At 43.3% G+C, this 24,137-nt stretch overlaps 1 protein-coding gene and 1 pseudogene across 2 annotated transcripts in view; one reads left to right on the top strand and one right to left on the bottom strand.

Moving 5' to 3' along the window:
* Positions 1–464: 464 nt before the first annotated feature.
* LOC146859555 (uncharacterized) overlaps positions 465–24,137 on the bottom strand; it is a 284,850-nt gene continuing 261,177 nt past the window's right edge. For both annotated transcript variants that reach the window (XM_085650255.1, XM_085650254.1), the window contains one exon: positions 465–1,256. In XM_085650255.1, coding sequence (XP_085506381.1) covers positions 727–1,256 — 530 coding nt within the window. In that variant the 3' untranslated portion in view covers positions 465–726. The remainder of the gene's footprint in view (positions 1,257–24,137) is intronic.
* Positions 17,105–24,137, top strand: part of LOC146859557 (uncharacterized) — a 66,910-nt pseudogene continuing 59,877 nt past the window's right edge.

Raw genomic sequence — 24,137 nt, 5'->3', positions numbered from 1 at the left:
TCCCCTCTCTGAGGGTGTACACTCGCCCAAATAGATAAACCCATCTCATCCATAAGGGCTCAGTGATGTGAAGCACAGACTCATCCAGAACATTTCAGAGCCGGGAAGGGAGGCACAGCTACTGGCATCATTTGAAGATTTTAGCACCTACGTCATTGCAGGGTTCACTCCCAAAACAGTGCTGTCTAGTGGGCAGGATCTTGGTAGCTGGTCTCGTGTGACTGCCAACATGAGATTCTATCTCTCAACTATATGGAAGTTTCTACAAGTACAACTCGCGGAAGCCACTATGTCCTGCAGGTTACAGACCCGACTATGCAGCAGGTGTTTGACACAGGTCACTGTTCTACCACCTTAAATTTTAGTGTTGAGCATAAAATGAAGAGATCTGTAGGACTGAAAGTGAGAGGCCTGAGAATACTGGTGGTGAGGCGCGAGTAATGTGAACAGACTTGCAAGCCCTGTAAACTGGCACATTATTTATTTTAAAGATTCAAGTGGCAGAAAAAAATATATGTTAATTGTATACATTGTTTCATGCACTTCCAGCAGGTACCAGCAAACATGAGTTATTCAAATCCAAAATCCTGTGTCTTTACAAATGGAAACTGCTGCCTTGAAATACATCAACCAGTTTGGAACATGATTTTCAGCTTTTCTTCTGCTAAGGAAGTGAATTATAAAAATGATCAAAGATATACATTGACAGACCTGCCCCTCTACAATTTAATTCAGCTCAATACTTGAAGAATAGTAGATACAAACAAGAGGGAAGACCTTCTCTGTGAAGGTGGCTGTGTAGGTGAAGAGGTGTTCTTGGGTCTCAGCCTTGTAGAAGGACACCAGCCCCCCCTCGAAGTCCAGGTAAACTCCAAGGGGGCTTACTACTGGCAGGCTGCTCGCAAGTCTACCAGGCAAGGTGCGAATCGAGGAAAAGAATAAACTGCTCTCCAAAACCCAGAAGCCATTCTCAGGCTCCATTAGGTGAATGTGTTTATTTATAGTAGCAGTCTCCGTGGCCACCCCTATGCGCCACAATAAGAAATAATCAGTTTGAGCAATGCGCGTGGGCACCGTCAGCTCCCAGTAATGCTTCCCAGAGGTGAAGCCCACAGTTCCTCTGGCACAACCCACACGCCCACGTGTCTCCTCATTCTTGATAATACGTTTTGAACTAGTGCGGCGCGTGACTCGCTTCCCATCTGCGGAGATGTTGAGTGAAGGATGAGCTGTGTTCGAATCCAGGAACAGAGATTCTGAGGAGGAAAAGAAAAGAGAAGGTTAATGTCAGTCAGTCTGTCCAGCTCTCAGCTCCTCCTGTCTAATCTCTCTTCCCCAGTCTAACCCCAACAGCTTCTTTCTGTCATCCATCCTTTCATCTCTCCACAATCCCTTCAGTATGTCCATCTGCAAACCCGTCTGCCCAACTCTTTTACTTCTTTGCTGCAGTTCAAATGAAAGAGATGCTTTTGAAGGACGCGTGTCCTGAAAGACCACCAGTGAGATGACAATGGGATCTGGAATTTTCCTCAGTCATGTCCTTGAAGACAAAGGGCCTCATGTATGGGATTTGGGCATAGGGCAGCATAGTAAGGTGCCTTTCTGGGCTGCCCTACTTCAGAGTGAAAGGCAGGAATGTACTGTATTTTTGCAAACCAGTGCATTCCTGTCCTTTCTCCCTGCTGGTGCCATTTCACCAGCCTGGCGCCATTGTAGGCACCCATACACCATGGTGCAAGGGAGCCTGCATCGAATGCAGGGTTGTTTAGGTGCAGGAAGAGGCACTTTTCTGCGCAAAAACAATCCTACAAAGCGTTTTCCTCTTAATATGTGTACTGCACAATGAAACACACATGAAGAAAATACGAGCAGAAATTAACATACTTCTCGTTGCTCCTCACCTCTGGAGGTGTACGGAATTGGACTTGCCACTTCCCCAGGTTTATATGGTTTTCTAAATTTGGGGAAGTGTCAAAGTCTATAGGTGTTGTGTGGGAATTTTCACCACAACTCCCATAGAACGCCTCCCGGCCGCAGAGTAAGGCAACACAACAATTTGCGCTGCATCACCGTACTCATGATTTATGAGGCCTCTCAAAGTGACCCAGGACAGCTTTGCATTGCTTCATAAATCTGACTCAAAGCCTTCCATCACGCATGTGCCACTTTACATGGCGCAAAAGTGATCATTACACAACCCCAACTTATTTCCAGTTATCCTGTGATCAAATGTGTCACTCTGCTGTTTTCCTTGTTTTGAAGCAACCTTCCTCTCTTTCAAGTCAACAATGAGTTTACAAGAGATCTCTGGGCACGTCCAACCTGGGCCACCTCACTACTATCTCGAATTGGCTTCACAAAGAATTCAGAATAGAAACAAAGACTGTAGAAACCACCAGGATGAATATGTCTAGAATTTCAGAAACACACTATTTTGAAACCACTGCTGAAAGGTCTCTATTGGTTCTTGTCAAATATTGCAAAGTCGATTAGGGGTGTAGGTCTACACCTAGTAATATTAACACAATAGGTCAATTTAGGCTCAATTTAAACCTGAGCTCAACCTCCGGTAGATGTATCATAGAGCAGGCACGCTTACATTTGGAGAACTGTGTATTAACAGTACAGAAAGAGTTGAAAACACACCACAGTAAAAACCCCAGTCCAATTTATGAAAATAGAGAACATGTTAATGAGCAAATAGACACAAAATTGACAAACATATGATGTAGGAAACTGTAGATAGAATTTGGTAATATTTTATTTGTTTCTGGTGCCCAAAAATGTAAAGCAACACCCGTAGATATTTGGTTGTGCAAGACCGGGTCCAAGTCAATAGTTACGTCCAACAGGGACGGAGCGTAGGTCGGATACAGGGAAGCGAGCAGTCCAGTAGAAAATGTAACTTTCTAATTCAGTCTAAGGAATGGAAGGCAAAAAATCTCAGCAGGCGAAGGCAGCAAGCTATGAGCGACATGGGTTTCATGAAGTCAGATAGCGATCAGACACAGTTACGGTTAAATGCAAAAACAACAATTGATGGACAGAATGCAGAACAATGTCATACTTTCACCCCAGTACAGAGATCTGGGCCTAAATCCATCGTTTTTTTGCTCACCATGCCATTCTAGTTTGAACCCAGCCATATGCAAATCAGTCTTGACCCTGTGCCCCATGGGAACAGTCCAGCCCGAACTGCCAAGCCAGGTCCTCCCTGGACTGGAAACAAGCATCCTAGGACCGGTTTCGGGCTTTCAGCCCTCATCAGCCAGGATAGCTTGATTCCAGTGGCATGGAGAGCAAGGGACTCACGTCTGAGCATACCCTTCCCACTCGGGGTGACAAATGCAAAAACAACAATTGATGGACAGAATGCAGAACAATGTCATACATTCACCCCAGTACAGAGATCTGGGCCTAAATCCATCGTTTTTTTGCTCACCATGCCATTCTAGTTTGAACCCAGCCATATGCAAATCAGTCTTGACCCTGTGCCCCATGGGAACAGTCCAGCCCGAACTGCCAAGCCAGGTCCTCCCTGGACTGGAAACAAGCATCCTAGGACCGGTTTCAGGCTTTCAGCCCTCATCAGCCAGGATAGCTTGATTCCAGTGGCATGGAGAGCAAGGGACTCACGTCTGAGCATACCCTTCCCACTCGGGGTGACAAATGCAAAAACAACAATTGATGGACAGAATGCAGAACAATGTCATACATTCACCCCAGTACAGAGATCTGGGCCTAAATCCATCGTTTTTTTGCTCACCATGCCATTCTAGTTTGAACCCAGCCATATGCAAATCAGTCTTGACCCTGTGCCCCATGGGAACAGTCCAGCCCGAACTGCCAAGCCAGGTCCTCCCTGGACTGGAAACAAGCATCCTAGGACCGGTTTCGGGCTTTCAGCCTTCATCAGCCAGGATAGCTTGATTCCAGTGGCATGGAGAGCAAGGGACTCACGTCTGAGCATACCCTTCCCACTCGGGGTGACAAATGCAAAAACAACAATTGATGGACAGAATGCAGAACAATGTCATACATTCACCCCAGTACACAGATCTGGTCCTAAATCCATCGTTTTTTTGCTCACCATGCCATTCTAGTTTGAACCCAGCCATATGCAAATCAGTCTTGACCCTGTGCCCCATGGGAACAGTCCATCCCGAACTGCCAAGCCAGGTCCTCCCTGGACTGGAAACAAGCATCCTAGGACCGGTTTCGGGCTTTCAGCCCTCATCAGCCAGGATAGCTTGATTCCAGTGGCATGGAGAGCAAGGGACTCACGTCTGAGCATACCCTTCCCACTCGGGGTGACAAATGCAAAAACAACAATTGATGGACAGAATGCAAAACAATGTCATACATTCACCCCAGTACAGAGATCTGGGCCTAAATCCATCGTTTTTTTGCTCACCATGCCATTCTAGTTTGAACCCAGCCATATGCAAATCAGTCTTGACCCTGTGCCCCATGGGAACAGTCCAGCCCGAACTGCCAAGCCAGGTCCTCCCTGGACTGGAAACAAGCATTCTAGGACCGGTTTCGGGCTTTCAGCCCTCATCGGCCAGGATAGCTTGATTCCAGTGGCATGGAGAGCAAGGGACTCACGTCTGAGCATACCCTTCCCACTCGGGGTGACAAATTCAAAAACAACAATTGATGGACAGAATGCAGAACAATGTCATACATTCACCACAGTACACAGATCTGGGCCTAAATCCATCGTTTTTTTGCTCACCATGCCATTCTAGTTTGAACCCAGCCATATGCAAATCAGTCTTGACCCTGTGCCCCATGGGAACAGTCCAGCCCGAACTGCCAAGCCAGGTCCTCCCTGGACTGGAAACAAGCATCCTAGGACCGGTTTCGGGCTTTCAGCCCTCATCAGCCAGGATAGCTTGATTCCAGTGGCATGGAGAGCAAGGGACTCACGTCTGAGCATACCCTTCCCACTCGGGGTGACAAATGCAAAAACAACAATTGATGGACAGAATGCAGAACAATGTCATACATTCACCCCAGTACAGAGATCTGGGCCTAAATCCATCGTTTTTTTGCTCACCATGCCATTCTAGTTTGAACCCAGCCATATGCAAATCAGTCTTGACCCTGTGCCCCATGGGAACAGTCCAGCCCGAACTGCCAAGCCAGGTCCTCCCTGGACTGGAAACAAGCATCCTAGGACCGGTTTCGGGCTTTCAGCCCTCATCAGCTAGGATAGCTTGATTCCAGTGGCATGGAGAGCAAGGGACTCACGTCTGAGCATACCCTTCCCACTCGGGGTGACAAATGCAAAAACAACAATTGATGGACAGAATGCAGAACAATGTCATACATTCACCCCAGTACAGAGATCTGGGCCTAAATCCATCGTTTTTTTGCTCACCATGCCATTCTAGTTTGAACCCAGCCATATGCAAATCAGTCTTGACCCTGTGCCCCATGGGAACAGTCCAGCCCGAACTGCCAAGCTAGGTCCTCCCTGGACTGGAAACAAGCATCCTAGGACTGGTTTTGGGCTTTCAGCCCTCATCAGCCAGGATAGCTTGATTCCAGTGGCATGGAGAGCAAGGGACTCACGTCTGAGCATACCCTTCCCACTCGGGGTGACAAATGCAAAAACAACAATTGATGGACAGAATGCAGAACAATGTCATACATTCACCCCAGTACAGAGATCTGGGCCTAAATCCATCGTTTTTTTGCTCACCATGCCATTCTAGTTTGAACCCAGCCATATGCAAATCAGTCTTGACCCTGTGCCCCATGGGAACAGTCCAGCCCAAACTGCCAAGCCAGGTCCTCCCTGGACTGGAAACAAGCATCCTAGGACCGGTTTCGGGCTTTCAGCCCTCATCAGCCAGGATAGCTTGATTCCAGTGGCATGGAGAGCAAGGGACTCACGTCTGAGCATACCCTTCCCACTCGGGGTAACAAATGCAAAAACAACAATTGATGGACAGAATGCAGAACAATGTCATACATTCACCCCAGTACACAGATCTGGGCCTAAATCCATCGTTTTTTTGCTCACCATGCCATTCTAGTTTGAACCCAACCATATGCAAATCAGTCTTGACCCTGTGCCCCATGGGAACAGTCCAGCCCGAACTGCCAAGCCAGGTCCTCCCTGGACTGGAAACAAGCATCCTAGGACCGGTTTCAGGCTTTCAGCCCTCATCAGCCAGGATAGCTTGATTCCAGTGGCATGGAGAGCAAGGGACTCACGTCTGAGCATACCCTTCCCACTCGGGGTGACAAATGCAAAAACAACAATTGATGGACAGAATGCAGAACAATGTCATACATTCACCCCAGTACAGAGATCTGGGCCTAAATCCATCGTTTTTTTGCTCACCATGCCATTCTAGTTTGAACCCAGCCATATGCAAATCAGTCTTGACCCTGTGCCCCATGGGAACAGTCCAGCCCGAACTGCCAAGCCAGGTCCTCCCTGGACTGGAAACAAGCATCCTAGGACCGGTTTCGGGCTTTCAGCCCTCATCAGCCAGGATAGCTTGATTCCAGTGGCCTGTTTGTTTGTTGCAACGCTTTTTGCCCTAAGTGGGATGGGTATTCCCAGACGTGGGACCCGTGCTCACTACGCCACTGGAGTCAAGCTATCCTGGCTGATGACGGCTGATAGCCAGAAACCGGTCCTAGGATGCTTGATTCCAGTCCAGGGAAGACATGGCTTGGCAGTTCGGGCTGGACTGTTCCCATGAGGCACAGGGTCAATACTGATTTGCATATGGCCATGTCTGAACTGGGGTGGCGTAGTGGGCAAAAGAATGATGGATTTAACCCAGATCTCTTGACTGGGGGAGAATGTCTGCATTGTCAGCATTCCGTCCATCATTTGTTTGTTGTAACGCTTTTCGCCCTAAGTGGGATGGGTATTCCCAGACGTGGGACCCGTGCTCACTACGCCACTGGAGTCAAGCTATCCTGGCTGATGACGGCTGATAGCCAGAAACCGGTCCTAGGATGCTTGATTCCGGTCCAGGGAAGACATGGCTTGGCAGTTCGGGCTGGACTGTTCCCATGAGGCACAGGGTCAAGACTGATTTGCATATGGCCATGTCTGAACTGGGGTGGCGTAGTGGGCAAAAGAACGATGGATTTAACCCAGATCTCTTGACTGGGGGAGAATGTCTGCATTGTCAGCGTTCCGTCCATCATTTGTTTGTTGTAACAGTTACGGTTAAGCCATTTACTTTTGGCAGGAGGGCTAAGAGCCGCAGAAATTCAAAATCCACACCAAAGGAAGGTCACTCAAAGGCTGGATATTTTTGGTGCCTTCTGCTGGTGAAGATTTCTAACTGTGTACTTCAAATCATTTGCAGAAGTTAAGCTTCGTTCAGTGGAGCAAACCAGCAAGCTGAGTCGGTCCAGCAGTAGCCTCTGGTTCCTTTTATAATTGTTTTGAAAATGTTTTCAACTGTTCAGCTTTGTAGATCGTGATGGGGGGCACGTCCAATCTTTGCCAGCCTAGGGTCCAGGAAGTTTTGGATACCACTTGAGGGGTTAGCACTCAATCTACTAGTAGCCACCAGCAGGGAACAGGGCAAATCCAGTTGATACTGGTCAGCTGGATTTAGCAGAAACTTGGCCTCCATGCAGCTTTTTTTGCTCCTCAAGGATAACAGGAGGTTAGCCAAGTAGCCCTTGAAGATCACTCATCAGTCCTGGAAACAAGTGAGAACAGGCCAAGCCCTTGGGGTTACAGTGGGTACAGACCACTTTCTGAAGTCCAGATTTCAACAGGTGTCCAGAGGTGTTCTGAAGAGGGTACTCAGAGTGTTGAGACAGAATATCATGTGACATTCATTTTGTGTCAAGAATATCGTGATAGCAAAAGTCACACAATTGATGGATGGAATGCAGAACAAATCAAAACATTCACCCCCAGTCAAGAGATCTGGGTTAATCCATCATTCTTTTGCTCACCATACCACCCCAGTTAAGACCTGGCCATATGCAAATCAGTCTTGACCCTGTGCCTCATAGGAACAGTCCAGCCCGAACTGCCAAGAATATTGTGATAGCATAATATCGAGGTAAGTAATATCGATGTCAAGAATAGAGAAAATAGATTTAGTTTGAAATATCTACATTAAAAATATTAATGTTAAAATTATAGTTGTATAGAAGATCGATTTGTTTTAGAAATGGTATTTAATATGTTGTAAGTGTTCTTTATTTTATTTTAATCATTTTTTTAGCAATTGCTAGTGTTGTATATTAATTATAATGTTAATAATATAATTTTTTGTAAAATAAATTTTTTTGTAGCAGGATTTTGGGTTTATGCGGGGTAAGGGTGGGGAGTAGTTTTAAAAAAATAAATAAATTTAAGAATGGTAACCATTTTAGGAGCGGGAAATTGGGTAATTTCCTGTTGCGGGCACTAGGCTTACCCACACAAGTGAGGTACCATTTTTCTCTGAAGACTTTGAGGAATGTGGGGTGGGTGGAATTTTGTGGATCCACGCAGATCCCAGAACTTTGCACCACAGAAATGTGGGGAAAATGTGTTTTTTTAAAACTAAGTTTGAGGTTTTCAAGGGATTCTAGAGACACACAAGTCACCCCATCCTGGATTCCCCTTGGTGTCTAGCTGTAAAAAATGTATAGGTTTGCTAGGTGAATGCACTGATGCAGACCTCAGCTGTGACTTTACTTACAGTAACAGGGCTGAATGATGACACACACTACTCTCAATCTCATAACATTAATATAGATGATGATGTCTCAGTTTCACTGACTTACAACTTTGTGCAGACTCCAGACAGACAAGTAGTGTCTGTGAAGTAGTGCAACTTAGCAGCTGTAACTTTACTTCCAGTACAGGCTAAATGATGAATGATGGACGACAAAGGTATGGAAGCTGATATGTATGATGGAATAGCCAGAGGAGATGGGCTAATGATAGATAGGCAGTGAGTGAGTCTTTAAACTCTGGATCCCGTCACGTGAGACTGACTGTGGGGGAGTGATTCATTTGCAGAGAACAATCAGAAAGTACTTAATTGGGCGGCTTGCTGTTGGCGATTGCTTGGATTTGGTTTGTTACCAAAAATAGTGAGCTGTGTTAAGGGGCTAACAATATTTCCAAGAAACTTCCAGAGATTTGTTCACAACATGCTGTCACAACAATTTGACTTCATGTTGTTCTAATCCGAGAATTATGTTTATCCGAGCTATTCAACTGTTGCCTGTTTACGGGGGGTCAATACTTGTATTCTGAGTGCTCTTGCAGGCCTTATGCATTCACTGGAAGAACATCTTACGGTATGGGCTCAGGTTTAAAGGTTTCTGTGAGGAATACTATGCTTACTCTTTGTAGCCTGAGACAAGCATTTGCCCTCATTAAATAAAAGTGCATTTGGCACATGTAGTGTGACACCAGAACAACATTAAAATTCGTATATAAGCCTAAATTCCAATTCAGTTCAATCGAAAACAACTTAACAACTACAAAGTCAGAAGTAAATCTGCTGTATCGATCAGGCAGTATTAAAAAAAATTACTTGTGTGTTTTGTAGTAAGTCTTGTTGCAGGGATTCTGCTCAGGAACAGAACTATGCTTTGGACCATAGGATATAGGTATGTAGGGACTGAGTCACCATACCACCTCCTTATCCTTGAGCCACAGTCCGACTAGATATAGTGTATCACTTGCCCTCCTACTCATATCCAGAGGAACAAATACCACCTGCATCTACATATAAAATACCACTGGCAGCTATCACAGTTGATGCGACCAAGGCCTTTGACTGGGTAAACTAGCTTTATCTGCAAAAAATCTTAAGGCTATCCAATTTAGGGGAGAATTGTTGTAGGGCAATAGAATTATTGTATAAAAACCCTACAGCTAAAGTATTAGTAAATGGAAATATCTCAAGAGTTTTTAATATATATCGGGGCACGAGGCAAGGGTGTCTGTTATCTCCCCTCCTTTTCAATTTATACATTGAACCCCTAGCGGAGAAGATACGAAAACATGACAGTATACTCCCTATTAAATTTCGGTGCTAGGAGAAAAAAGTAGGACTATACAATGATGACTGAGTGGTATACACCTCAGAGCTCAACACAGCATTACCGGTAGTGACCACTTAAATATTACCAATTAAAACTAATAAGTAACTAAACCTATCAATCCACCACTATCTCTTCTTCGTGGCAGGAGGACAAAGGAAGTCTCTCTATCAATACCTACATTAAGTTCTCTAATGTAAACTCTTACATAATCAGGCTAAGCGAGCGCAAAGTTGCAAACAAGTAAGATCAGTAGCGCCGAGCACCTGTGTCATAACAATTACAGAATATTTTTAACATATTTTACCTGCAATTTAAGCAGCAGCATTCTTGCTGTTCGAAAAAATATATATTCGCAATTTATAACATAGAGCAGTAGAACACAAAGTAGTAATATTAAATAGCTACTCACCAAGCCCCGGGACCTCCACTCCTAGCAGGTCCAGCAGGTCTTGCTCCCGATCCAGGATATATGTGCGTTGGCTGATTATTGGTGCGCTGGACTCCAGAGCAGCAAGACACTGCTCGGTGCACTTTTCTTCACTATTGCCGACGCTCCCGGAACCCGTACCCGGGCCCAGGCCTGCCGCCTGCTGCCAAGGTTAAGAAGATGTGGCGCTGGACAAAAAAAACAAGTGCGGCCACCTCCGCCTCACTAAATAAGGCCCGTGGCTGCACCCCATGTGGGTGCAGAAGGCGGTTGCGGCTTCTGCTGCGAGCAGCCTTGCCCTTCCCCTTGCCCTTGGCCATGGTTCTGGGACTCGCCGAGGGGGGGGGGGGGTGCGGAAAAGAAAAGGGAGGAATTAGAAAAGTAAGTAAAATACATGAAAAAAGCAAGTTATACAAAAAGAGTGAAAAAGTGCAAGAAAAAGTCACAAAAAGTAGAAAAAAACCTCAAAATATAGAATCAGGAAAATAGATATATAAGAAAAAAAATAAAATAAAAGAAAGTGTACAGAAACAAAGGATTGCAAAGATAGAGGGAGGATAGAAAAGCAGGCCCAGAACCATACCAATAGAGTGAAAAACATGATGTCCACGCCCATTGCGACCGCATGGGCAAGTTTGCGCAATATTTCCCCACGAGCATGCAAAAAGCGTCGCAAACACGTAATATGTGCTCCCGAACGGGAGATACTCATCGCGAACTGGCCGGAGCACGCAATACGCGACCCAGAACAGGAAATAAGCTTTGCGAGCAGGCGGGACAAGTGAAAAACAAGATGGCCACACCCATTACTGACTGCATGGGCAAGTTAGCAATATATTTTCCCACGAGAATTTCCACGTGCTCGGGCAGATATTTTACTGTTTAGCGGAATTTTACTTAACGCGACTACGTAAATTCCGCACACCGCTAGTGGTAAGGTATTTTTTTCTGGTTTAGTTTGGGTATGGGTTTTTGGGTGGCAAGGGAATTTTGGGGGGTTTTGGTGGTTATGGGTGTTTAGAAGGTAAGATATAGTTTAGGGTTTAGGGTGGGTATGAGTTTTTAGGTGCAAAGTGAATTTTTGGTGTTGAGAGTGGTCATTGTTTTTTGGGTGGCAAGGGATTTTTTTTAAGGTTAGGGTGGGTATGGGTTTTTGGGTGGTAAGGGATTTGTTTGGTGTTAGGGTGGCAAAGAGTTTAGTGTGGGTATTGGTTATTGGGTGCCATAGAAATGTTTAGGGTTTAGGGTTTAGGGTGGGTATGGGTCTTTGGGTGACAAGGAATTTGTTAGGGTTTAGGATGGCAAGGGGACTTTATTATTAGACTGGAGGATCATATGATGCAGTCTTTTCTTGCTGTTTATTAATAGCAGCCAATAAACCCAAACCCAAAACATCTGAGAGAGGAAACTACAAAGATGACCTCATATTAGAACAATCCTTAGAACGAGTTTAGACGAATAATGAGCCTGATAGAGTACAGCAAATCCTCTTTTCTTGTTGCTAGCAGTCAAGATAAGTATATTTTCTCTGCCATTACCATAAAATTCCTTTTATTCTCATATTACACGTGTTCATTATTATTGTTTGCTGCTAGCACACTCTTGTAAAGCTTTCCCTTCAGCGCTTGTGCCTTATTTGTTCAGGCGTCCGTTATTTCACTGCATTTCCAGACCGACTCCCTCCAAACAAAGCGTATGTGCTCCTAGCACACAAGGTAAAGGACACATGAATAATAGACTTGGCAATACTTTAAAAATAATATCATGGAATATCCATGGGCTAAAAGCTTCTTTACAGAATAAAGAAGCCTTTGAATTCTTGCAGTCAGGTGATCTGTTATGTTTGCAAGAAACTTGGTCGCTTACTCCGACGACCATACCAGCCTTTACGGAAATCCAACAGCCCGCAAGAAAGCATAACATATTTGGAAGACCGTCAGTGGGGGTCTATCAATATATACACGGATCAGCAGTAATATAGAAATAATACCTCTATTAAACACGGTCATGGCTCAGGTAGTCCTAGTACAGGGACTGAAACTAAACGGATGCCCAATTAAGATTATTCTCACGAATATCTATTTTAATCCCATAAAGGCACCCAGACACACTGAAATGAAACTACTAGTGGATACCCTAGAGGAACTACTGAGTAGCCGACCTAATTGCGGGATCATAATCGTCTGAGACTTCAATACGAAAAACCTTGGAACAAACTTAGAAGAAGCATTGCCCCTCGATAAGGCTGGAGTGACGATGAACACATTCTTAAACACACATAGTCTGAAAACAATACAAATGTTCTCCAAAACCAAATTGGCCCCAAGCAATGATACACAGGGCCACTCTAAATCACCAATTGACTATATGTTCATATGTGATCGTCTTCTTGGGCAAGTAACAGAATCACAAAAACCTTTCATTCCATCCAGCGACCATTTTCCACTCGCCATTTCTATTACTCTAAACACTGCCCGCCTTCAGTCCACTAGCACCTTGGGCAACACTAATGGAGAGGAAATATATGTCTTGCCAAGGAGGTTAAAATGGACAAAAATAGATACAGCAGCATTAACGTGGTGGAAAAATAAATGGCATGGTACAGCCGAACATTTCATGACAGGCAATATTAATGCAAACTGGACCAAACTAACTTCCGAAGTATATCAACTCCTGAAAGGCAAGAAACATCATTCTCACTTTATAGAAACCTCTGGTCGCCAATTTCAGCAAAAATGTGAAAAAGTGGAGCAAAGTAAAAAGCTTCTCAGAACTGCAACACAGCTTTATAAGCAAAATAGAAATCATGCAACTTATCAAAACCAACTTCTAGCAAAGAAAAACCATAGGAAAAATGTATGGAATAATAAAAGAAAACAACAAGAACTAGAGTGGCTACATATTTTTTCCTTGTTAAAATCAAACAAACAGGCAGAATTTTGGACACATATAAACAAACTATTTGGGCAAGGCCATGATAGGTGCAATACGATCGCTTGCGAAACATGGATAAACCATATAACAACATTATACTGTGTTGGCCAAAATTTTTCACCTGTGCATAGCCAAGAACAGTCCTTTCTGCTATTCTGCCCGAAAACTCCACTAGCAGCCATAGAAGACACATCTGGACAGGCAGTGGCAAGGATTGCATCAAATATGGAGACTTTCCTTAACGCCACGTCTGTAGGGAAACGTGTGAAAAAAGTTCTAACAAGTATTCGAAAAGATGGGGCACCTGGCCCCGATGGGTTACCTGGTCAACTGTTTAAAGAAGATTGCGACTTTTGGAGTAGTTTACTAACCCCACTCTACCATCACTGCTTAGCAAACTCCACAATCCCAGAGTCTTGGAAAGGATCCCTATTACAACCTATCTACAAAAAGGGCAGTACTGGGGATCCTGCAAACTACAGGCTGATAGCCCTTCTGGACATTGAAGCCAAAGGATACGCCAGTCTTTTACTACAAGATCTCCAGACGTGGGCCAACGAAAACGAAATCCTTCCAAGGTGCCAAAATGGCTTTAGACCTGGAGCATCCACAATGGATAACATCATAACATTGGCTTACATGATAGAACAAACAACACAAAAAAAGTCTCTTCCTTTATTTGCATGCTTTGTGGACTACTCCGCAGCCTTTGATGGAGTCAATCGCGGCCTGTTGTGGCAGAAATTACATGGCTGGGGGATACCAGAGACCCTTTTAAAGGCAGTAATTAGCCTTTATACTGGAACCTGGGTTCGGGTGAAAACCTCAAGAAATTCGGCCACCAAAAAGATCTTTACAGACCGTGGCCTAAAACAAGGTTGCGTATTGGCACCTCTGCTTTTCAACCTATATACAGCAGATTTGGCTAAACCAATTTTCAACGCAAACTTTTTATCTCCGAAAATTGGCTTTGATAAATTTCCTTTGTTACAATATGCAGACGACATGGTATTACTGGATCATACAAAAGTAGGCATACAAAGGTTATTGGGCGCATTAAATCGCTATAACAACAAGAATGATTTAAGAGCAAATGCAGGCAAAACGAAGGTAATTATATTTGGTAAGTATGCTAACAAATTCGGCCACTACTGGAGGTTGGGCAACTTGAAGATATCAACAGTACCCAAGTATAATTTCCTAGGGGTATGGCTGATGAGCAATGGGAAACCAACCGCTCACCTTGCCTCAGCCAAAACAAAGGCCAAGGCAGTAACGTTTGCTTTGTGTAAGCTTAATGCTAAACTAAACAGCCCGACAACAAAACCCATCAGAAAAGTTATACGGGCTAAACTGCTGCCCTCAATTACATATGGCCAGTTAGCATTTCCAACTGCTCTTGTCAACAGCCTTGAACACATTAACTGCCGAGCATATAAGCGAATCTTCCAGATCCCATTACACACACGTAATGTCCTGGTGCGACTGGAATTCGGGCTGAATAAGCAAAATTATGAACACTGGGCAACGTTTGTGCGGTATTATCAAGGAGTTTGTGCTGCTACCCCCAATACTCTGAAGTCAACTCTGAAAGTGATCTTCATTCAAACTAACAACTCATGGAGCAATGGCCTGAAAATTGCCTGCACTGTACTACATCTCGATATGACTAAACTGCAGAACTTAACCCACCTGCCAGGCACATTAAAATCCATCCTAAAGAAGCAGGTTAGGGCACTCTCTAAGGAAGAAGACATGAAAGAGCTGACTAGATCTAAAAGCAACATCGGATTCCTCATTACCTCCTACGAAGGTTGGCAATGGCAAGCATACCTTGACGCTGCACTAAATAAGTCCATCTTAAGGCAAATTCTAACAGCAAGGCTCATGGTATTGCCGATAAAAGACATCAACAGGCAATGGAAAACACTAGAGACGATTAGCAACTGCAGACTATGTAACCAGCATGTTGAATCTATGGTACATTTGGTCTGTATATGCAATTGCCTAACACATGCACGTCGCACTTTCTTAAGACCATTGTTTTTGAAATATGGGACACGTAACTGCAAGGATGCTATGACTCTTTTGTTTAGTCTGGAGCTACCTATGGAACTAGCTAGGTTTGCTAAATTTGTGTATAAGGTAAAAGTCTGTCTAAATAACGCATCTCGCAACCTAGAACCTTAAGACTGCACCTCGGGCATGTCTAGACTTGATTTGTATATGCAATTGCCTAACACATGCACGTCGCACTTTCTTAAGACCATTGTTTTTGAAATATGGGACACGTAACTGTAAGGATGCTATGACACTCTTGTTTAGTCTGGAGCTACCTATGGAACTAGCTAGGTTTGCTAAATTTGTGCATAAGGTAAAAGTCTGTCTAAATAACGCATCTCGCAACCAAGAATCTTAAGACTGCACCTCGGGCATGTCTAGACTTGATTTGTATGTTGCGACAAGACGCACTTAACACTTATTGAATCTATATTTTACTTCTTAAATAGGTCTTTGAATGTTCTATCCACATGAATTTCTCTGTATCGTCACGCTCTTGCTCAGGGGGACAGATGCCCTGGTGCTATCTTAACTTGATATACGAGTTATTCTATTTTTTTTTTTTTTTAAATTGACGATTTTCTTTTTTTTCTTTTAGAATTTACTGACTAGATTTTTAGTATTTAACTGTGTCTATTGTAGTAACTAAGTTTTTGTATATTGTATTGGAGATATTTTTGTAACAATTTTTGTTAATTGATACAATACATTTTTTTACTTACTTACTCACTGCATTCTGTGGCATGAGAGCTCTTTAGCCCGCTTCTCCCACGCTGCTCAAATCTCGTTCCTTATTGTGCAGCCACGTCCGTCTCCCTCAGATGCTTTGGCAGCCTCCCCTTGTCACGCAGCAACTCCTCTCACATGCACCTTTGCCCAAACCACTCCCCTGGCTTTCTTTCTGGGTTTTTAACCCTCTGATTGCCGATTTTTACAGACAGTGCGACTATTACTTGTTTAATTTATTTTCTTTGCCCATTTTTATTTATTTATTATGTCTGAGGAAGAAGCCTCCCAGGGACTTAAAGACAATTTAAAATCCCTTATCAAGGATTCTGTCCAGCAAGCTGTTGCTGTTTCCATGTTAGATGTTTCAAAATCCTTAGCAGCATCCCTGTCTAAAATGCTTTCTTCCTCTGAAACACCTTCTAAAAAAGGTAAGAAACATGCAGCCACCTCTGGTGTCTCTCAAAAAGGCGTTTCTCTTACTGCAGTTCCTCCCACCTGAGATGTTTCTTTTTCGGGGCTCCTTTCCTCTCCCTTACTTGTTACCCACCTCAAAGACACTGATGACGATGACGATGATGTCATCATTAATAATATTTAGATGGATTTTCTAATCCTGCATCATATGGTCCTGCGGAGAAAAGGTGTAAAATTTCTCCTCCTTACAGTGGTGCTGCTCACCCAGTGTCTGATGATTGGCTTGATCATCTTGGTAAACCTATGTTTGATCCCGCCCTCAGCCACCATCCCAACTCTACCCAGTGGTTTCCCTCGGAGCATGTGGCTGATTATATTTCCTTTTACCTTTTCCACACTCTTGACAGGTTATTTTATAATAAATTATATGCTGAGTGCCTATGTCCCTCCCTTCCTAATAATGTCACTTCCACTCCTGTTATTGACCCCAATATGCTCATGCTTTTCACCAAATTTGACAAAGACCTCAAGAAGGGTGTTGACAGGGCCTGGCCCAATTGTCGAGACCATCTTTTGGATGTTGTGGGTCCTCACCAGGATTTCAGATTTAGCTGAAGAAGCAAAAATGGAAGGCACTCAGGTGGATCCTGACACTTTATCTAACTGGGCTCAAAGGGACATATGCACTCTGGGTAACGCCAATGCCCACATTTCTCAGGAAAGGAGAAAAAGTCTTCTTTTGAAGATTGATCCCAAACTCAGCAGTCTATCCACCAAAGAAGAGGGTCCTCTGGCTAATGGCCCTTTATTTGGAGAGTCCTTCATGAAGGAACTATGCAAATATTTTTCAACTTTTGCTGGAGCAGGTATAACGATTGTACCCACTCCATTCTTGCATGTTTTATTAAACTGACTACGTGATTAATGAACGATTAATGGTTTGACGTGATTGTAAACTAACCAACCCTATTAACAGAAGAAGTACACGTGGGAAAAGAAAATTGCATGGCTAAATTAATATGTGAACTAAGTGTGAGGGCCCACTTACTCGATAAGTGTCGCTTATGTGAAGTTTTGTGGTTTTGCGCTTAAATAATCATGCATTAATGGCTTTGGATGTCGCAAATGGCTAGATAAATGCACACACATATGGGTATTAGCTAGGGATTAACACTGTTTTCATTATTTCTATGTATTAATTACGTTTTTGTATTTCTTTGCTTAAGTTGGCCATTCTAAGATGGTTTCCGTGAGCGTTTGTGTGTTCTGACTGACACCCGAGAGGGGAGATGCAAGTGCGCCTGCGCGAGTTTCAGCAGCGGCGAACTGCAGATGACCTGACATCAGTGTACCAAAAGAAGGTCATACCGGGCTGTCTGCCAAAGACCCTGAATGTACAAAATGGATACAAATTCAAAACATTATTGCTTCCGAAGTGAACCTATGAAAGGACACTGTTTTCGCCATGGGAACTTTTCTGAAAAGTTGTACATTTTGATAAAATTAATTGATGAACTCTACATGTCCCCATGGATCAAGAAACAATGTTATACATTCCGGGAGAGACACATCCGCCAAATGTTGCAGAATTTCTTAATAAACTGTTAATTTCTTTTCAATATTTGACACAAGACATAGGTGTGAAATTTTCGTAATGTTTCAGAATGGACTAGGATGATGTATTCTCGACCAATTAGAGGACTCCAATGTGATTTTTGCAACATGAAGAATGTAAATTTTGGTATAAATAAAGGTAGACCAGAGAGGGCATTAGGCTTCGTATTTTCGCTGATTACAAGATCCTGAGGTTATGCTGACGGAGAGGACGGTGACTCTATAGATTGGGACTTAGCCATTTTTCCAGAGGACCATGTTCTGACTTAGAGGACAACACTTAGCCAGACTAGGTAAATATGAAAGGATGATATTGCTGTAATGAATTTTCTTTGCAAATTGAATTTAGATAAAGCCTAACAAATTTAAGTAAAGTGTCGGGTGATTCTTTCATTGCAATGTATTATTATTAAATGTTTTTATAGTAATTAGGAAATGGTTTAAACTAAGGCACCATATAGATTCGATTGACCTCAACTGAGGCAGGTTTGGTCTAGTGTACAATGCAATAGAGTTATCAGGAGAGGTATTTTTCCCTTGCTAGGCGTGGATAGGTTGATTTGGATAAATGTTGGTGTTATGGGCCCCACCAGCGTGTGATGTATGTGTGTGCGTGTGACTGTGAAATTATCCTGTCCGCGAAAACCAAGGGGAATAGTAAGACCAGATCTGCAGCAGATTTCTTGGTAGCAGAGTAATGGTTTAGGTGTTTTGGTTTGGTGATTAATTGATTTGCGCAGTATGAGTTATATTGTACAGACTGATGATTTATGAATCTTGCGCCGTACCAGTTTTCTGAGAAGTAGGAGTGAAGTTTTAGGATCCGGATCAAATGATTTGCATGTATATAGCTTACGGATTATTGATTTGTGTTAATATATGTACTAATACTATATGTTGAGTCGCGTCGGGTTATGTGTCGTATTGTACGACTTGTGGGATGTAGGAAGTCGGTGACAGTTCCGTAGTAGGGCAGATTCAAGCGCTGCTCTCGGGAAAGGCGGAATTGTTTGCCCTGTATGTAGGCAGGGGAAAACGTGTGACAATTGAAGTTGCGCGTCGCATTGTCTGGGTTCGATTCGGTAGCATCGTCTTGTGTTGCCATTAGAAAACGTATTTTCTGTGTGAGAGAAGTGTGTATGATAGCGAAGGTTACCTGTGAAAGTCTGGTCTTAGGTACCAGGGATCCTATTGGCATTCCGACAACGCTTATCACTAGAAAGGTAATAGGTACTCTCTGAGCTTGTTAGAAGGACAGAGCAGAGGTAAGCGCTGCTTTGTTAACGTATGTTATAATTCTGTAGCAGGACAGACTGTTCACTGTTCTCGGGAAAGACAGAATTCTGTGTGAATGTGCTACATTTTCTTGTGTGAATGAAAAAGGCATTCCGGTTAATTGCGAAACTCTGGTTTTATTTCTCAGGAGCATTGCGTTTCCAACCATGTGTCTTAATTCTGGAGAAACAGTTAATTGGTGCTTGATTGAAGGGTGAAGTAGAGGGATGTGCTACTTTATCAACGGAAGTAACGATTCCGTAGTAGGGCAGAGGTAAGCGCTGCTCTCGGGAAAGACGGAATTCTTGTGAGAAAGGTCTTTTTACTATTCTTTGGCTAGCGAAGTGGACAATGGAGATGTTTATATGTTGTAACTAACAAATTCGTAAAAGGTCTACCGAAGTGGTTTTGTAAAGGAGGGGTAGACAGTAGACGAGAGACAGGAGTCAGGAGTAGAAGCTGCAACGGCTGCTGACGTCAGAAAGACCGCGCTGGGATTGGACAGTGGGTCAGAGCAGCAGAAGCGTCTTGATTGGTGTGTTAGTGTGCGCCGCGTATGGATTGGAAGCAATACAGGGTGACGTAGACGTGCCAGGATTGGTGCGTTAGTGTGAGTTGCGCTGGGATTGGAAGGACTGTGTAGTGACATAAACGCTCCAGGATTGGTGCGTTGGTGTGAGCCGTGCTGCGATTGGACAGGAGATCGTACTGTTGTAGAAAGGACTAAGGGGTTACGGAGATTGAGAAAATGTATTGCCACGGTGCAGAAAAGAAGAAAAAGTCACTATTTGGGAGAATTAAGAGCTGGTTCGTAAAAGACAAAGAGATTGTGATGAGAGAAGGACAGTTACTCCCTCCGACAAGGACCCCCGCATCCTTCATGGCTGCGAAATACGGGTACCATACTTGCCTTTGGTTGGACAATTGGGTAAAATATACTAAGGATGACGGAGTCTTAGCCTTCCCAGAAAATGGTTCATTTAATCTGGCCATATTAAGAAATTTACGTGAGCGAATGATGACTTTAGAGCCACGACCTAGGCCCACGCAGTTCGAGGCATTGACTGAATGGGAGGATGAAATGCATGAGAGAGAGAAACAGCGGAGTGGTGGTCGATACCGATATATGTTCGGGCAACAGTATGAGCGTGAAAATCATCAGGTTCGAATGAGAAGGTGGCGTGATGCAAGCATGACTGAAGGACTATTCCCTGTGAGAGCTGTAGGGGAAATGGAAGGGAGAAAGTGTTTGGAGAAGCGACATAATATAGAGACCAATAGATGCGGAACAAATGAGTCTGAGGATGATGTCCTAGAGGACCTGTTTTTCAAAAGTCCGCCTCCGTATAGACAAGAACCCGAAGATCAAGGTACTCCCATGAGAGATACCCTGAGAATTATCAAAACAGAAGTCATGACTCCCGAGAGTAAAGGAACAACTCCTTTCAGGGAAAAGGAGAAAGAATCAGAAACCCAGTCTGAGGGTGAACATTCCAGAGAATTAGCAAAAACAACTCTAGAGTTAACAGAGAAGATTAGAGAATTGACTAAAAATCTAGAAGTGGTTACTGTACCTGTAACAATAGGTCCCGTTGTGCCCATTTTTGAGAAACAGAAAGAAAGTGAGCATGGTCTAACTGTTCCTTATGTGAACAATAGACAGATGATTCAGCAAGAGCAAAGCATGACAAAAACAAGAGGGAATCCATTGAGAAGTACTATGTGCGAAGAGGAGCTGAGTATTTTGAACAGTAGTAACCCGTTTTTGAGCTCCGATTGCATGGAAAGGAGTAAAATGACCAGAGGTTCTTTACTAGAGCCCCAGAAAATTACAGAACCAGCAAACGCAGAACAATCATTAGGGATAATATCAGATGAATTGAGTGAGTGGTTGAAAAGTCTGCAAGAGAAGGAAAAAGAATCTCAAAACCTTGATGTAGCAAAATTACGCATGATTCTAGAAGAATTGATAGTAGGAACTATCCCAACAGAAAAATTGAAAAGTTACCGAGATGATGAATTACTGTTTTTATGTAAGAGCGTCACTTGGAGAGCAAAGAACCTACATGATAGGTTAGGGGAAATAGCAAGTGAAGTGGGAATTGATATTGACAAGTTCAAAGCATTGCAAAAGCCCTACCGAGTGGACTTTACAGATAAAGACATTGACAACATGAACACAGCAGGCAGAATAAGCCAGATTAAGGACATAATCACAATACTGCGAAAATGGGGGATGTAGATAAATAGAAGAGTAGATGGCACAGGAAACGAGATGATGCTTTAGACAGAACCTTCTCAGCATTTCCAGTGAGAGAAAAGGAAAAAGTAGTGACAGAGTACCCTATGCAAGAGATTCCAGGAGGAGGATATGTGCATGTCCCATGGACAAGACAGGACATTTTGTCATTTACTAATGACTTCTCTCGATTGCGAGAAAAGCCCGTTGAGCGGTACAGACAAGTAGACAGATTTGTAAAGTTGTCTAAGGTACTGTGGATTGATCTGAATAGCCTTTTTGACATAATAGTGCCAGCAGACTTGTGGACCGAATTTAAAATTGTGATAGATTGGCCCACAAAAGAGTATCCAAGAGATCCCAAAACAGGAGCACCTGATCCTGAAGTAATGAAAAAGTACGAGCAGGTTATGGTATTTTTGAAAAATAAAGTACCGCCCAAAGAAACGGTTCGGGTGAAAATAGATCGAACCCATCAGGAGTTGAAAGAATCTGTCCATGCCTATTACGAAAGACTAATATTGGCATTTAAACAGTTTTGTGGAGATGAAAATTTGGGAGAAAAGGACCTGAGCCATTTTGTATATAGATTTGTATATGGTTTGCGTCCTGAAATTAGCGAGATGATCAAGCAGCATACGGTAGACTGGCAAAGTAAAAAGATTGATGAGATTTTGAGACATGCTAAATACTTCAGTGACGAGATTGAGGCAAAGCAACGAAAGTTTAAGGGGAAAGCCATGTGGGCACAAGTAAAAGTTGCAGAAAGACAGGAAGCCCAGTTGGTTGAACAAGCAAATAATACAGGGAATAGGTCAAGATTTGGCCCAGGAAAGGGAAAGGGTAATATTGAAGAAGCAAAAAAGAAGTTCCCTTGCCACAATTGCGGCCAGTTAGGGCATTGGAAATCCGAGTGTAAGAATCCTCCTTGTGCTAATAACGAAAATTCGTCATTGAATCCACAGGTGCAGAGTGAGGTGGGTGGTCAACAGCAGCAACAGCAGAAAGCTGCAAATCTCCAGAATCAGTTGCCGAAACCGCCTTTATCACAAAGCAGAAACTTCCAGAAGTTTAGCAAGGAATCGGGATTCTACAATGAAGAACAGGTAAACAAACCGCAGCGTGGAAACGGTGTTTCACAATATTGGCTGAAAAATGATGAAAGTGATTCGGAAGAAAATTTCTGAAGGTGCCGAAGGGAGGAAGAAGAGTGCGTACTTGGCGCAACTCAAGAAATAGACCAGACAGGACCATTTGTAGATGGGAAAGTTAATGGTGAAAGCATTACTTTTCTAGTTCATACTGGAGCCACACGATCTACTGTCAGGTCAGCTGATGTGAAGAATCTTCCTCTCTCGGATGAAACAATCCAAGTAGTAGGTGTGTCCAACACACAGATAAGAACATATCTTACAGAACCAGTGCAGGTCCAGATAGGGAAATTTTCCGAGATGCACAGATTTGTAGTTTGCGATTCTAGTCCTGTAAATTTACTAGGTAGGGATCTGCTGTGCAAGATGAATTGCACTATTTTCTGTACACCAGATAGAATAGCTTTTGAGACCCCTGATGAAGATGCATTGTATAAGATGACTATAGCAAATCGAGATTGTCAAGTACCTGGAATCTATGCAGTATTCAATCCAGATGAATTAACCCCAGAATTAAAACAGACAGTGAAAGCAGCAGTCTGGAATTTTACCGGAGAAGACATAGGCCTCATGAGAAATGTAGACCCAGTGAAAATTTCAGTGAAAGATGGAATAGTCTATCCAAATATTCCACAATACAGGTTGACACCAGAGATAATTGAAGGAACAACTCCCTTAATTGAGAAAATGATCCAGCAAGGAGTATTGAGGGAAATATTGAGTAGTCCTTGTAATTCACCAATAATGGGACTGAAAAAGCCGAATGGGAAGTTCAGAATAGTACAAGATTTGAGGAAAATAAACAAGATTGTTGTGCCATGTTGTCCAATAGTACCGAATCCATCAGTAATTTTATATCAGATTCCTCATGATGCGGAATGGTACACTGTAATTGATTTGTGCCATGCTTTCTTTTCAATTCCTTTACACCATGATAGCCAGCAAATTTTTGCATTTCGGTTTGGAGATCGGATTTTGGCATGGTGCCGAATTCCACAGGGGTACACAGAGAGCCCCTCAATATTCAACCAGTTGCTGAAGAAATCTCTGGAAAGTCTAGAAATGCTTGAAAATTCAGTCTTGGTCCAGTATATCGATGACCTGTTAGTGGCATCGAAAACACGAGAAGCATTTGAGACAGACACTATAGCATTGTTAAATCATTTGGCAGATGGAGGATTGAAAGTATCTCCAGCAAAATTACAGTTTTGCAAGAAAGAAGTACAATATTTGGGACATAACATTG

Source organism: Triturus cristatus, chromosome 3_2 (assembly GCF_964204655.1).
Source record: "Triturus cristatus chromosome 3_2, aTriCri1.1, whole genome shotgun sequence".
In the NCBI taxonomy this organism is placed as follows: Eukaryota; Metazoa; Chordata; class Amphibia; order Caudata; family Salamandridae; genus Triturus; species Triturus cristatus.
The sequence above is the reverse complement of the archived record's forward strand: the minus strand, read 5'-3'. Positions and strand labels throughout refer to the sequence as shown.